The sequence below is a fragment of the Carassius auratus genome, chromosome 40 (genome assembly GCF_003368295.1).
Source record: "Carassius auratus strain Wakin chromosome 40, ASM336829v1, whole genome shotgun sequence".
Lineage (NCBI taxonomy): Eukaryota > Metazoa > Chordata > Actinopteri > Cypriniformes > Cyprinidae > Carassius > Carassius auratus.
Genome location: NC_039282.1, coordinates 20,267,530 through 20,282,845, shown reverse-complemented (window position 1 = coordinate 20,282,845; position 15,316 = coordinate 20,267,530). Strand labels below are relative to the sequence as shown.

At 45.1% G+C, this 15,316-nt stretch overlaps 1 protein-coding gene across 1 annotated transcript; it reads right to left on the bottom strand.

Moving 5' to 3' along the window:
• Window positions 1–898: 898 nt before the first annotated feature.
• LOC113059044 (paired mesoderm homeobox protein 2A-like) lies at window positions 899–10,135 on the bottom strand. The gene is made up of 3 exons (XM_026227280.1): window positions 9,603–10,135; window positions 2,304–2,491; window positions 899–1,639 (listed from the first exon to the last, which is right to left on the bottom strand). Exons 1-3 carry the CDS (start codon window positions 9,823–9,825, stop codon window positions 1,214–1,216), a joined length of 837 nt encoding a protein of 278 aa, XP_026083065.1. The 5' UTR covers window positions 9,826–10,135; the 3' UTR covers window positions 899–1,213.
• Window positions 10,136–15,316: the final 5,181 nt, after the last annotated feature.

Here is a 15,316-nt window from a genome sequence, read left to right as displayed (position 1 = left end):
TTATCTAAAATAATAATAAATAAAAATAATAACTGAACTAAAACTAGATCATAACAAAACAAATTTAGATTGATGTACTTAATCTGATAAAAAAAAAACTATAGATATTACATTGAGAAATTAAAAATGACAAAAACTGAATAAAAGTACTAAAATGAACATGGAATCTTTTTATTATGGATTCTATACAGCAGAGCATTCATCAAACACACGGCGTGCACTGGAGCCAGCGAACATTACAAACACTCAAACTACATCCTGTTTAGATTCATATTTACAAAATATTCTCAATAAAAGCCTAGCTTAAAAATCTTCCCAACATTTTTTTTCTTTCAATAAATTAACTACAAGTGGCTTAACTATGCTTGTTTCTGGGGTCTTTCACACACACACACACACACAAACACACACTCTCTCTCTCTCTTACACACACACACAAACACGCACACACTCTCTTTCACACACACAAACAAACACACACACTCTCTCTCTTACACACACACACACACACACACTCTCACTCACACACACACAAACACGCACACACACTCTCTCTTTCACACACACAAACACGCACACACACACTCGCGCACACACACACATGCGCACACACAAACACGCACACACACACACACACACACACACACTCACTCACACACACAAACAAACACACACTCTCTCTCTCTCTCTCTTACACACACACACACACACAAAGAGCTTCAGAGAAGAACCGCATGAGAATTCATCAATAAGACCCAAGTTCAACATCATTCTGATCCCGAAATCTTTAAATTCACCCAGAAACTCACTTTTAAAAACTCTTGGATGCTGAGTTCTGGAAACATAAATCTGGACGATCTAGAACATTATCATGATTATTATGATCTAGAACACCCAGAATCTGTCCTGGACATCTGGTCACTGTCGTCTCTTCATGGAGAACTGAACATTTCTCTCGTTCTGAAGCTCCAAACGTTCCTGGAGAGGAAACGAAGAACTCATTTACTGACGACTCGAGGGATGTTGACGTCGATCTATGAGACGTCTCTTCAGCATTCAGGAGAAAATAAGAGGAACGGACCTGAATGAACACACACACACACACACATATAACATGACAATAAATGAACCATCAGGAGTCCAGCTCTACACAAATCAGTGGACAGATGGATCTAGCAGTAGATGAGCGACAGAGACGCAGGACCCGGAGTCTCTAGAACAGGTTGGTCTTGATTGTGTTGGGTTTCCGGTGGAACGAGGACAGAACGCCGGCGAAGGGTCCAGACGCCATACTGTCCGCCGGCTGCCAGGCCTTCAGCAGCTCCTGGGTCTGGAGGGCCGGTCCAGGGGAGCCGATGCTGGGCCAGGGCGAGCTCTTGAGCCCCTGGTGGATGGAGGGTGAGATGGAGGAGCCGGAGACCGGGCTGGGGCTGAGGCTGCTGACCCCAGGGCTGCCCATGTTAGCCGTGCTGTCCGGCGTCGGGCTGCAGGTCGACTCTTTAGACTCCTCATCCTCGGAGGAACAGCGGTTCTCACCAGACTTCTTGGCACCGGAGCTGGTGCCGGCAGCGTTAGCTCCTTTGGAGTTGGCAGCGCGTTCTTGCTTACGGAATTTGGCACGTCGGTTCTGGAACCAAACCTGAGGAAGAGTGACGAGCATGAGCACGCAAATCTACACCCGACACCTGCTGCAGAACCTGCAGACTTTAAAATAAAGAGTCTCGATTAGCACTGGAGAACCTTCAACATCCATGGAATCTTTTAATGCACGAAAAGGTTTTCACTATAAAGGAAAGCTTCCATGGATATTAAAGGTTCTTCATCTCAACCATAAAGAACTTTTATTATTAAGAGAGTGGAACCTTTATATTCCACAGGAGAGTCTTTATAGTTAAAAAAGATTATTTAAACCATTTACGTACTGAGAAAAAAATGACAATTGGTTCTGGAATATACTGTGTGTAAATCTGCACCCAAAACAGATTTTTTGCTCCATGTCAATAAATACTACCCTTCATTTTTAAGAGCGAAAAAAAAAACACACGAAAATACAATCTTCTTTTAAGGACCGATCGCTGGAAATGGTTCTTCTGTGGCATCGCAGAAAGAAAAGCCTCTTTATTTTAAGAGCAGACTGAATGCAGCTGCTATAAATCAATCTAATAAAATCAACGAAATTAATGAGATCTGGAAGCGTCTGGAGGCAACACAAAAAGCCAGACCCAGATATTCAAATCAGCCAAGATTCTATATGTTTTGTTATATATTTTTAAACACGGATATCAATGAATCGCGAGACTCACCTGGACGCGCGCCTCGGTCAGATCGATCTTCAGCGCGAGCTCCTCACGCGTGTAGATATCCGGGTAATGCGTCTCCGCGAACACGCGCTCCAGCTCCTTCAGCTGAGAACTCGTGAAGGTCGTGCGGATCCGCCGCTGCTTGCGCTTCTCGTTCAGACCGGACGCGTCCGAGAAGAACTTGTACGGAACTGAAAGAGGAACGAAAGATCCGTGACGCGCTTTGAGAGGACATATATCAGATAACGAAGGAAAGAAAGAAAGAAAGAAAGAAAGAAAGAAAGAAAGAAAGAAAATGAAAGAAAGAAAGAAATAAAGAAATAAAGAAAGAAAAAAAGAAAATGAAAGAAAGAAAGAAAGAAAGAAAATGAAAGAAAGAAAGAAAGAAAGAAAGAAAGAAAAAGAAATAAATAAATAAAGAAAGAAAGAAAATGAAAGAAAGAAAGAAAGAAAAGAAAGAAAATGAAAGAAAGAAGAAAAGAAAGAAAGAAAGAAAGAAAGAAAGAAAGAAAGAAAGAAAGAAAGAAAGAAAATGAAAGAAAGAAGAAAAGAAAGATAGAAAGAAAATGAATGAAGAAGAAAAGAAAGATAGAAAGAAAATGAATGAAAGAAAGAAATAAAGAAAAAAATGAAAGAAAGAAAGAAATAAAGAAAGAAAGAAAATGAAAGAAAGAAAGAAAGAAAAAGAAAGAAAGAAAGAAATAAAGAAAGAAAATGAAAGAAGAAAGAAGAAAGAAAGAAAAGAAAGAAAATGAAAGAAAGAAGAAAAGAAAGAAAGAAAGAAAGAAAATGAAAGAAAGAAGAAAAGAAAGATAGAAAGAAAATGAATGAAAGAAAGAAAATGAAAGAAAGAAAGAAAGGAAGAAAAAAGGAAAATGAAAGAAAGAAAGAAAGAAAATGAAAGAAAGAAAGAAAAAGAAAGAAAGAAAGAAATAAAGAAAGAAAATGAAAGAAAGAAAGAAAGAAAGAAAAAGAAAGAAAATGAAAGAAAGAAGAAAAGAAAGAAAGAAAATGAAAGAAAGAAGAAAAGAAAGATAGAAAGAAAATGAATGAAAGAAAGAAAGAAAGAAAGAAAATGAAAGAAAGAAAGAAAGAAAGAAATATAATTTTCAACAGTATCAGTATTCATTTTCATTCTGCAGAAGCTTGTCCGCCACCAAATAAAAATAACTTTATTTTAATTTTTATTTCACAATTCTGACTTTTTTTTCGGAATAGCGAGTTTATATCTCGCAATTGTGACTTTATAACACACAATTCTGAGACAAAATAAGTCATTTTAATTTTTATTCAGTGGCGGAAACAGACTTTTATAGAAGTGCGTCAAGAGTATGAACATAACATTTAGCGTCAGTTTAACTATTGTTAAATTACAGTGTTTTATTTTTAAATCAAGTGACACAATGTCTGTGATTTCTGTGTGAATTCCGTGAAATGAGTAATAATTCATTTACCGCACAGAAAAAGGATGAATTCGTTTCTCATTGTTTATTTCCAATAAACGCCCTGTTTGACATTATTAAATTAATTACTTTAAATGAATTTGCGCATCAAATTATTAAATTCAGCCACATTTAACCAGGATTCCAGTTTGTCTTTCCAACTTTTTATTTCTTCATTTCAAAATTAAATAATTCAAAATGAGATTTAAATGTTAAAATAAGAAACATATATTATAGGATTTCCGGAGCTCAGGGATGCATCTTGACACCTGTTATGTTTAATAAGCCACACGGTGTTTCTGAAGAGCTTCGAGCTCTTTTCCCCGCATCTATGATGTGTGTTGGTCTGCATGTGTGTGTTTAGAGCGGTGTGTGGGTCACCTGTGTGTGTTTAGAGCGGTGTGTGGGTCACCTGTGTGTGTTTAGAGCGGTGTGTGGGTCACCTGTGTGTGTTTAGAGCGGTTTGTGGGTCACCTGTGTGTGTTTAGAGCGGTGTGTGGGTCACCTGTGGGTCACCTGTGTGTGTGTAGAGCGGTGTGTGGGTCACCTGTGTGTGTGTAGAGCGGTGTGTGGGTCACCTGTGTGTGTTTAGAGCGGTGTGTGGGTCACCTGTGTGTGTGTAGAGCGGTGTGTGGGTCAACTGTGTGTGTTTAGAGCGGTGTGTGGGTCACCTGTGTGTGTGTAGAGCGGTGTGTGGGTCACCTGTGTGTGTGTAGAGTGGTGTGTGGGTCACCTGTGTGTGTTTAGAGCTGTGTGTCACACACAGCTCTAAACACACACACATGTGACCCACACACAGTGTGTGGGTCACATGTGTGTGTGTTTAGAGCTGTGTGTGGGTCACTCGTGTGTGTAGAGCTGTTTGTGGGTCACTTGTGTGTGTTTAGAGCGGTGTGTGGGTCACCTGTGTGTGTGAAGAGCGGTGTGTGGGTCAACTGTGTGTGTTTAGAGCGGTGTGTGGGTCACCTGTGTGTGTGTAGAGTGGTGTGTGGGTCACCTGTGTGTGTGGGTCACCTGTGTGTGTGAAGAGCGGTGTGTGGGTCACCTGTGTGTGTGTAGAGTGGTGTGTGGGTCAACTGTGTGTGTTTAGAGCGGTGTGTGGGTCACCTGTGTGTGTGTAGAGCTGTGTGTGGGTCACCTGTGTGTGTTTAGAGCGGTGTGTGGATCACCTGTGTGTGTTTAGAGCGGTGTGTGGGTCACCTGTGTGTGTTTAGAGCGGTGTGTGGGTCACCTGTGTGTGTTTAGAGCGGTGTGTGGATCACCTGTGTGTGTTTAGAGCGGTGTGTGGGTCACCTGTGTGTGTTTAGAGTGGTGTGTGGGTCACCTGTGTGTGTTTAGAGCGGTGTGTGGGTCACCTGTATGTGTTAAGAGCTGTGTGTGGGTCACATGTGTGTGTGTTTAGAGCTGTGTGTGGGTCACTTGTGTGTGTTTAGAGCGGTGTGTGGGTCACCTGTGTGTGTTTAGAGTGGTGTGTGGGTCACCTGTGTGTGTTTAGAGTGGTGTGTGGGTCACCTGTGTGTGTTTAGAGTGGTGTGTGGATCACCTGTGTGTGTTTAGAGCGGTGTGTGGGTCACCTGTATGTGTTAAGAGCTGTGTGTGGGTCACATGTGTGTGTGTTTAGAGCTGTGTGTGGGTCACTTGTGTGTGTTTAGAGCGGTGTGTGGGTCACCTGTGTGTGTTTAGAGTGGTGTGTGGGTCACCTGTGTGTGTTTAGAGTGGTGTGTGGGTCACCTGTGTGTGTTTAGAGTGGTGTGTGGGTCACCTGTGTGTGTTTAGAGCGGTGTGTGGGTCACCTGTGTGTGTTTAGAGTGGTGTGTGGGTCACCTGTGTGTGTTTAGAGCGGTGTGTGGGTCACCTGTATGTGTTAAGAGCTGTGTGTGGGTCACATGTGTGTGTGTTTAGAGCTGTGTGTGGGTCACTTGTGTGTGTTTAGAGCGGTGTGTGGGTCACCTGTGTGTGTTTAGAGCGGTGTGTGGATCACCTGTGTGTGTTTAGAGCGGTGTGTGGGTCACCTGTGTGTGTTTAGAGTGGTGTGTGGGTCACCTGTGTGTGTTTAGAGCGGTGTGTGGGTCACCTGTATGTGTTAAGAGCTGTGTGTGGGTCACATGTGTGTGTGTTTAGAGCTGTGTGTGGGTCACTTGTGTGTGTTTAGAGCGGTGTATGGGTCACCTGTGTGTGTGAAGAGCGGTGTGTGGGTCAACTGTGTGTGTTTAGAGCGGTGTGTGGGTCACCTGTGTGTGTGTAGAGTGGTGTGTGGGTCACCTGTGTGTGTGGGTCACCTGTGTGTGTGAAGAGCGGTGTGTGGGTCACCTGTGTGTGTTTAGAGCGGTGTGTGGGTCACCTGTGTGTGTGTAGAGCTGTGTGTGGGTCACCTGTGTGTGTTTAGAGTGGTGTGTGGGTCACCTGTGTGTGTTTAGAGCGGTGTGTGGGTCACCTGTGTGTGTGTAGAGCAGTGTGTGGGTCACCTGTGTGTGTTTAGAGCGGTGTGTGGGTCACATGTGTGTGTGTAGAGCTGTGTGTGGGTCACTCGTGTGTGTTTAGAGCTGTGTGTGGGTCACTTGTGTGTGTTTAGAGCGGTGTGTGGGTCACCTGTGTGTGTGAAGAGCGGTGTGTGGGTCACCTGTGTGTGTTTACAGCGGTGTGTGGGTCACCTGTGTGTGTGTAGAGCTGTGTGTTGGTCACTTGTGTGTGTTTAGAGCGGTGTGTGGGTCACCTGTGTGTGTGTAGAGCGGTGTGTGGGTCACCTGTGCGTGTTTAGAGCGGTGTGTGGGTCACCTGTGTGTGTGTAGAGCTGTGTGTTGGTCACCTGTGTGTGTTTAGAGCGGTGTGTGGGTCACCTGTGTGTGTGTAGAGCTGTGTGTTGGTCACCTGTGTGTGTTTAGAGCGGTGTGTGGGTCACCAGTGTGTGTTTAGAGCGGTGTGTGGGTCACCTGTGTGTGTTTAGAGCTGTGTGTGTGTCACTCGTGTGTGTTTAGAGCTGTCTGTGGGTCACCTGTGTGTGTGAAGAGCGGTGTGTGGGTCACCTGTGTGTGTGTAGAGCGGTGTGTGGGTCACCTGTGTGTGTGTGTAGAGCGGTGTGTGGGTCACCTGTGTGTGTTTAGAGCGGTGTGTGGGTCACCTGTGTGTGTGAAGAGCGGTGTGTGGGTCACCTGTGTGTGTTTACAGCGGTGTGTGGGTCACCTGTGTGTGTGTAGAGCTGTGTGTTGGTCACCTGTGTGTGTTTAGAGCGGTGTGTGGGTCACCTGTGTGTGTGTAGAGCGGTGTGTGGGTCACCTGTGCGTGTTTAGAGCGGTGTGTGGGTCACCTGTGTGTGTTTAGAGGAGTGTGTGGGTCACCTGTGTGTGTTTAGAGCGGTGTGTTGGTCACCTGTGTGTGTGGGTCACCTGTGTGTGTTTAGAGGAGTGTGTGGGTCACCTGTGTGTGTTTAGAGTGGTGTGTGGGTCACCTGTGTGTGTGTAGAGCGGTGTGTGGGTCACCGGTGTGTGTGTTTAGAGTGTTGTGTGGGTCACCGGTGTGTGTGTTTTGAGCGGTGTGTGGGTCACCAGTGTGTGTGTAATGCGGTGTGTGGGTCACCTGTGTGTGTTTAGAGCGGTGTGTGGGTCACCTGTGTGTGTTTAGAGCGGCGTGTTGGTCACCTGTGTGTTTAGAGCTGTGTGTGGGTCATCTGTGTGTGTTTAGAGCTGTGTGTGGGTCACCTGTGTGTGTTTAGAGCGGTGTGTGGGTCCCCTGTGTGTGTGTAGAGCTGTGTGTTGGTCACCTGTGTGTGGGTCACCTGTGTGTGTGGGTCACCTGTGTGTGTGTAGAGTGATGTGTGGGTCACCTGTGTGTGTGTAGAGTGGTGTGTGGGTCACCGGTGTGTGTGTTTAGAGCGGTGTGTGGGTCACCTGTGTGTGTGTAGAGCGGTGTGTGGGTCACCTGTGTGTGTGTGTAGAGCAGTGTGTGGGTCTCCTGTGTGTGTGTAGAGTGGTGTGTGGGTCACCTGTGTGTGTTTAGAGCTGTGTGTGGGTCACCTGTGTGTGTTTAGAGCTGTCTGTGGGTCACCTGTGTGTGTTTAGAGCTGTGTGTGGGTCACCGGTGTGTGTGTTTAGAGCGGTGTGTGGGTCACCTGTGTGTGTGTGTAGAGCGATGTGTGGGTCACTTGTTTGTGTGTAGAGTGGTGTGTGGGTCACCTGTGTGTGTGTTTAGAGCTGTGTGTGTGTAGAGCGGTGTGTGGGTTACCTGTGTGTGTGTAGAGCGGTGTGTGGGTCACCCGTGTGTGTTTAGAGCGGTGTGTGGGTCACCTGTGTGTGTGTTTAGAGCTGTGTGTGGGTCACCTGTGTGTGTTTAGAGCGGTGTGTGGGTCACCTGTGTGTGTTTAGAGCGGTGTGGGTCACCTGTGTGTGTGTGTGTGTAGAGCGGTGTGTGGGTCACCTGTGTGTGTGTTTAGAGCTGTGTGTGGGTCACCGGTGTGTGTGTTTAGAGCGGTGTGGGTCACCTGTGTGTGTGTGTAGAGCGGTGTGTGGGTCACCTGTTTGTGTGTAGAGCGGTGTGTGGGTCACCTGTGTGTGTTTAGAGCTGTGTGTGGGTCACCTGTGTGTGTTTAGAGCTGTCTGTGGGTCACCTGTGTGTGTTTAGAGCTGTGTGTGGGTCACCGGTGTGTGTGTTTAGAGCGGTGTGGGTCACCTGTGTGTGTGTGTAGAGCGATGTGTGGGTCACTTGTTTGTGTGTAGAGTGGTGTGTGGGTCACCTGTGTGTGTGTGGAGCTGTGTGTGGGTCACCTGTGTGTGTTTAGAGCGGTGTGTGGGTCACCTGTGTGAGTTTAGAGCAGTGTGGGTCACCTGTGTGTGTTTAGAGCGGTGTGGGTCACCTGTGTGTGTGTGTAGAGCGATGTGTGGGTCACCTATATGTGTGTAGAGCGGTGTGTGGGTCACCTATATGTGTGTAGAGCGGTGTGTGGGTCACCTGTGTGCGTGTCTAGAGCGGTGTGTGGGTGACCTATATGTGTGTAGAGCCGTGTGTGGGTAACCTGTCTGCATGTTTAGAGCGGTGTGTGGGTTACCTGTGTGTGTGTAGAGCGGTGTGTGGGTCACCCGTGTGTGTTTAGAGCGGTGTGTGGGTCACCTGTGTGTGTGTTTAGAGCTGTGTGTGGGTCACCTGTGTGTGTTTAGAGCGGTGTGTGGGTCACCTGTGTGTGTTTAGAGCGGTGTGGGTCACCTGTGTGTGTGTGTGTGTAGAGCGGTGTGTGGGTCACCTGTGTGTGTGTTTAGAGCGGTGTGTGGGTCACCTGTGTGTGTGTAGAGCGGTGTGTGGGTCACCTGTGTGTGTGTTTAGAGCGGTGTGTGGTCACCTGTGTGTGTGTAGAGCGGTGTGTGGGTCACATGTGTGTCTGTTTAGAGCGGTGTGTGGGTCACCTTTGTATGTGTTTAGAGCGTTGTGTGGGTCACCTGTGTGTGTGTTTAGAGCCGTGTGTGTGTGTAGAGCGGTGTGTGGGTTACCTGTGTGTGTGTAGAGCGGTGTGTGGGTCACCCGTGTGTGTTTAGAGCGGTGTGTGGATCACCTGTGTGTGTGTTTAGAGCTGTGTGTGGGTCACCTGTGTGTGTTTAGAGCCGTGTGTGGGTCACCTGTGTGTGTTTAGAGCTGTGTGGGTCACCTGTGTGTGTGTGTGTGTGTAGAGCGGTGTGTGGGTCACCTGTGTGTGTGTTTAGAGCTGTGTGTGGGTCACCGGTGTGTGTGTTTAGAGCGGTGTGGGTCACCTGTGTGTGTGTGTAGAGCGGTGTGTGGGTCACTTGTTTGTGTGTAGAGCGGTGTGTGGGTCACCTGTGTGTGTGTTTAGAGCGGTGTGTGGGTCACCTGTGTGTGTGTAGAGCGGTGTGTGGGTCACCTGTGCTGTAGGGTGCGGGCTGGTGCTCTCTCAGCGCGCCCAGGGTGCAGCTGGTGGATCCGAGCGGAGCGCATCCCGGACTGGAGCTGAAGCCGGTTCGGATCGGGTTATACTGGAACGTGTTGGCCTGACTGCACGAGTTAAAGTCCGCGTACGCCGACGCCTCCATCGCCGCCATGCACGAGTCATACGTGTTCAGATACGAGTAATCCATTTTGTACATGTGGAGCGCGGACGGAGACCCGGGTGGGTGCGCGAAGGGTCCGGGACCGGCGTCAAACTCCAGCGGAACGCGTGGTTTTCTCGCGGTATCCAGCGCGTGTCTCTCGGTGCCGGTGCTCCAGTGATCTGCTGCGGCGGGCGGCTCGCGGTGTGTTTATAATAAAGTTGGAGTCCGGGAGACAATGGCGAGGCGGTGGTCTCTGTTTGCATGACAATGTCTCAGCGCTGAACGCCTCCTCCCCTCTGCTCCTCCATGCATCTCTAATGCCCCTCCGCGTTAACCCTTTCCATCATTCTCCTCCTGGTCAGCTTCCTCAACTCCTATATACTTGCTCCTTTGTGTTTTATTCCGTTATGCGGAAGATCAGACTCGCGCGTTCACAAATATAATTCTAAATAAATGACTATTAATGGCTATTAAGACTAATGTTATTAAGGCGAAAATGGGCGCGTTTTCAAGAGCAGCTAAATGGGCGCAGCTCATGCTAAATGAATTGTGGGATTGTTTCAGCTTTAATGTGGCTTTAGTGGAAGTGTGAGATGAACTTTAATTTGATTGCAGGAAGAATGGCCTTTATTTATTCCACGAAATCCCTTCGAGTTGAGCAGGAGGGCCAGACTTTATATGCTGAATTAAATAAAATAAACGCGAGTTCAAATGTTAATCAGTGTGGATTTAAACGCGTTAATTGTGTTTGTTAATTCGCCGTGTTTTCATCAGAAATGACGCGCGCGTCTCTGGACGGAAACCTGCTGCTCACGATCACGCGCATCTGCTTGCTGTCAGTCGCTATTACACAGCACAAATTATTTTATCTGAGAGTTAGCCTAAATGTGGCGAAACCATGAAAAAATTCTGAAAAATAATAATAAAAATAATTAGACGCATATCATCGATGCTGTTATAGCCACTTTAATATTATAATTTTTTTACTTTATTTACTTTATCAGTTTGTTTCGTTATATACATTTTTGATATTTAATCAAACAACAATTAACATTTAACATTAAAATCAAATGCAAAATTATGCAGTAATATTTGCCTTCAACCGGAAACCTCTGCAAAGCAGCGGGAGTCTGCGCCCGTAACGCGGTTATCCCGGAGCGGCGCGTCACGGCACATTTGTCTGATCTCGGGTGAGCGCTTTCAGACTCCATCCGTCAGCGGCCGCTTCACCCGCGCAAATTTACGGCTGTACCGGGACGTGGCGATAAACGCACGCCTGCAACAAGTCGCCACGGATTCCGAGTGAAGCTTTTCAGCACGTGCACGTATCCGTGAACACCTGAGATCCGCTTCGAGCTCACCTGTGTGCGCGTGCGTGAGATTCAGCATCTCAAAACAGACTGAACACTAAATATGTGAAAAATGGCATGCATGCGAATATTAGAACATAATGAATATAAACGAAACACGCAGAAACGAATGCAAACAATTTTTTATTTTAGATTGTTTGTAGCCAAGTTGTAATGGAAAATAAAATACATAATAGAAATGGACAACGGAGTTAATATTTAAATGCATTTATAATGCACTGATTTATTATTATTATATATTAATTATAATTGTATAATATGCAGCAACGACCGTATTATTTTGTTTTTATGGATCTATTTTAACTTTATAACTATAAGCTTTATTTTCCCTCGTAAAAAGGTTCTGAATTGTCAATATATAAACGAAAGAAAAAAGTTCAGTCTGTAGTGAATAGCATGTGTTTGTGGAGCGGGTGCGCGGTGACTTTTAGACCCGTAATTCGCATAAGATGTTTGTCTTTCTCTCGTGCCACCCGCTGCACGCCCGGCGGCCTTCAGACGGGTCACCGGTGCCATGCGTCAAGCAGACGCGTCGCGTCGCGTCTCATCCGATCCCGATCCTTCATCCCATCTCTCTCTCTCTCTCTCTCTCATCAATCTCTTCTCTCTCATTAGCTCAGTCTGCATTCAGCAGTGATCGGTCACCGGGAGACGCCCGACCATCGGATGCGATTACTGTCAGCCAAACCAAACCAACCCAAGCACAATTCAATTAGTCCCGGAGAGCACGAGACCCTCCCTTTTCATTTCTTTATTTATTTCGTGCTCGGAAAATGCCTTTTTTTTGTGATGGCAAACAAAATATGAGTGTTTTAAGTCGATGGAGAAATGAATGGAGCGTCTCTCGGACAGTAAGTGCACTGGTTAGTGTAACTATCGATCACCAGCGCGCGAGCCGGAATCCACCGAGCTGTCAATCACAGCGTCTCTCTCAGACCCCCGCCTGTTATTTACACAAGCGCCATGAATGAGAAAGAGCCTCGTTACTGTTTCCGTTAATGGCCAATGAATTTAAAGGTGCTGGTCCGGTCGGGTCGGGATTTGAGCTCATTTTCAAGACAAACACTCGGATTTGAAAGTCAGATGCTAGCGCGAGGCTTTGAAGAGATTAGCGGGTGTGTGTGCGCGCTGAAGCGGGTTCAGTTCTCCAGCAAACTCACCCCTGACACCGAGCAGATGACTCCTGATCCAGAACACATTCCCCTCTGCAAACACGGAACAGAAACACTTTCAGACCGGATTTCACCCGCATTTAGGATGAAGGAAACTGCTGCCTGCAAAATGCAAATACATCCACATTTATTATTAATGTCTTATCTGTGTTAAGACATAAACCGGGCAATGCATAGTTAATTTAATAATAACAATTCATTCTGAAACGTAAAGGTAGTTTATTGGCATCGGTGGTTCCACGAAGAACCTTTAATATCCGAAGCGCAACACGTTCTTCACTAGAAAAGGTTCTTTAGATTTAAAATATAAAAATGTTCTTACATTAATGCAAAATAAACATAAATCTTTGTTTTGAGAACTGATCAGAGACATTCAACCAAAAATGTTTTTTTACGGCATCACTACAAAAGCCATTTTTAAGTGTGCAATAAACATAATTTCATAATAATTAAATTAGTATTTTCAGGAATAAATGGCACAGCCTCAAAAAGCTGCGTTTTTTAAATTGTATAGTTAATTATCACTAAAATAATCCAGACTTTTCGATCGGTTCACTAACGCATTTTTGTATTCATAACGCAATCAGAACTAATAAACTATTTTCTAACATGTATAAATGTAGGATTCATGTTTGGACGCTTTGAATCGATTGACATAGTAACAAAAGTGTCTAATAAACCCATAAATATAGGCCTTTATAAGAATATTACGAAATATAAGACAAAACCAAACAGGACTTCATTGTATTTTAAATATCTGAGGCTATATGAATTTCTGCCAAATACATAGGCTACATTTAGATATTAATCAAATAGAAAAAAGAACCAGTTTGCTACTGACGAATGTTTATGAAACAACAAAAATAGCATCATATTCTGTGGTTTCTTCTGGAGTGTGTGTGTGTGTGTGTGGCAGCAGCTGGAGAGGCTGTAATGGACAGAAGCGTTAATCAGATCAGGGCTCCGGGGCCCCGCGCGCTCAGAGCCCGACACAACCGGCGCTGCGCGAGACCTGTGCAAACTTAATCAAATTACACTCTCCTATAAACTAATTAGCCTGCAATCTGCCACGCGAGCCGTCCCAGTGCACGCTTTGAATTAGGCAGAATGGATTTTCCCCTTACTCTTTCAAAAAGAGACAGAAGACAGAAGAGAAGCTGCTTGCGCTTTTAGGGCTCTTTTATTTCCCTCTTTCACGTTCGTCTGAGAGCAAAGAGTGTCGAAGTGCGCGCGCTTCTGTTTCCAGAGCTGGTTTTAAACGTGTGGCGCGCAGATGTTCTTGTTGAAATATAAAGCTGAATGATGGGAACAGTAGCGTTCAGTTACAGCAGCAGGTAACACACACCTGATGTCACACCCGCCCTCAAACACTCAGACAAGCGATGATCACGCTTTTTTCTTTTTATTAAACAGATTTTGAATAGTAAAACTATTAATTGAGCGACGCAAAAAAAAAAAAAAACGTAGACGGAATGCATGAACAAGCAATCATGCAATAAACAAGAAGGCTTCAAAAATAAAATATGCGAGGAGGAATTAGTGAAGCTGTGTACAACTTTGTGCATTGATAAATGCATTGAACGTTTGCTATATAGGCCTAACTATAACTGTATGTGATTGTATAAAGGCCTGCAGTTTGCAGTGTGAACACAATACTTGAACTGTAGCGTAATATTTGCATGATAAAGCAAAAATTATTTACTCATATAAAGCAATATGGAAACATTGCACAAAAAATAAATCAAACCTATTGACAAACTGATCAAACTATCACTTGTCAAAATCAAACTTTTGTATATCTATATTAATAGTTCTCTCTCTCTCCCTCTCTCTCTCTCTCTCTCTATATATATCAAAGAACAATGTTCTAAGAACGTTTTGCGAACATTCCCATTAAGTCATGAAAACGTTATTTCTGAATGTGCTTTGAACTTTTAGACGTTTTTTTAAAAAATATTAGTTATTCAAATGTTACATTGTATCATCTTGCAAACATCCTGGGAACGTTACATTTGAATGTTCTCTGAACGTTCGGAAACAATAGCAACATTTAAAAAACCCGCCAGACGTGAAATAAAAGATTCCACGCGTGATGTGTCAGTCATGATTGAGTGCTAACGCTGTGATCTGAATACTGTGAATGAAGGTTACTGGAGGAGTGTGTGTTCCTCCTCCTCTGATGTTTTCTGTCTGTCCATCAGTCTACTGTCTCCTCTCTCAGGTGCAGAGCTGCAGGACTGTAAATGATAAATCAATAACTCTCTGTTCCTGCAGGTCTGTCCGGAGAGAGACGAGAGATAAAAGACACGGACACACACGATAATGGACGAGAGACGTTCACAGCTGTGTGTGTGTGTGTGCTGGATCAGTTAAGACTCTGATGGAGGATCATCACACACACACACACACACACACACACACACACACGTTTGTTTCTGTGTAAAGTGTGTTCATCCCATAGGTGTAATGGTTTTTATACTGTAGAAACTGTATATTCTATCTCCCTTCACCAACCCTACACCTAACCCTAACCCTCACAGGAAACTTTGTGCATTTTTACTTTCTCAAAAAAACTCATTCTGTATGATTTATAAGCGTTTTGAAAAATGGGGACATGGGTTATGTCCTCATAAGTCACCCTCTCCTTGTAATACCTGTGTCATACCCATGTCATTATACACACACACACACACAGAGGAAGGACTGGTGTACTGTATGTGTGCGTTTGGGACATTTGTGAGTGTGTGTATGGTGTGTGTGTTGTGGGAGGTCCGGCGGGCAGCAGGGCTCTGTTTTACGATGCTAATTTCATCCCCACAGGAAGTGAGTGAATCCCTACATGTGTAAAGAAGGATGAAGAGAAAAGAAGGAATGTGTGTGATGCATCACTCACACACACACACACACTCACACACTCCCGCTGCATGTTTCTTGCTGCTTAACAACATCCCGCAGAGATCACCACATTCCTGAAGTTAAAGTATTCCAACCGGAGAACAGCCG

Excerpts from the sequence above, each read along its gene's own strand:
- LOC113059044 (XM_026227280.1), bottom strand. The coding sequence starts at position 9,825 with ATGTACAAAATGGATTACTCGTATCTGAACACGTATGACTCGTGCATG. Across the intron at positions 2,492-9,602 it reads GCCCGCACCCTACAGCACAG|TTCCGTACAAGTTCTTCTCG; the intron begins GTGACCCACACA and ends TTCCTCTTTCAG. Across the intron at positions 1,640-2,303 it reads TGACCGAGGCGCGCGTCCAG|GTTTGGTTCCAGAACCGACG; the intron begins GTGAGTCTCGCG and ends ACTCTTCCTCAG.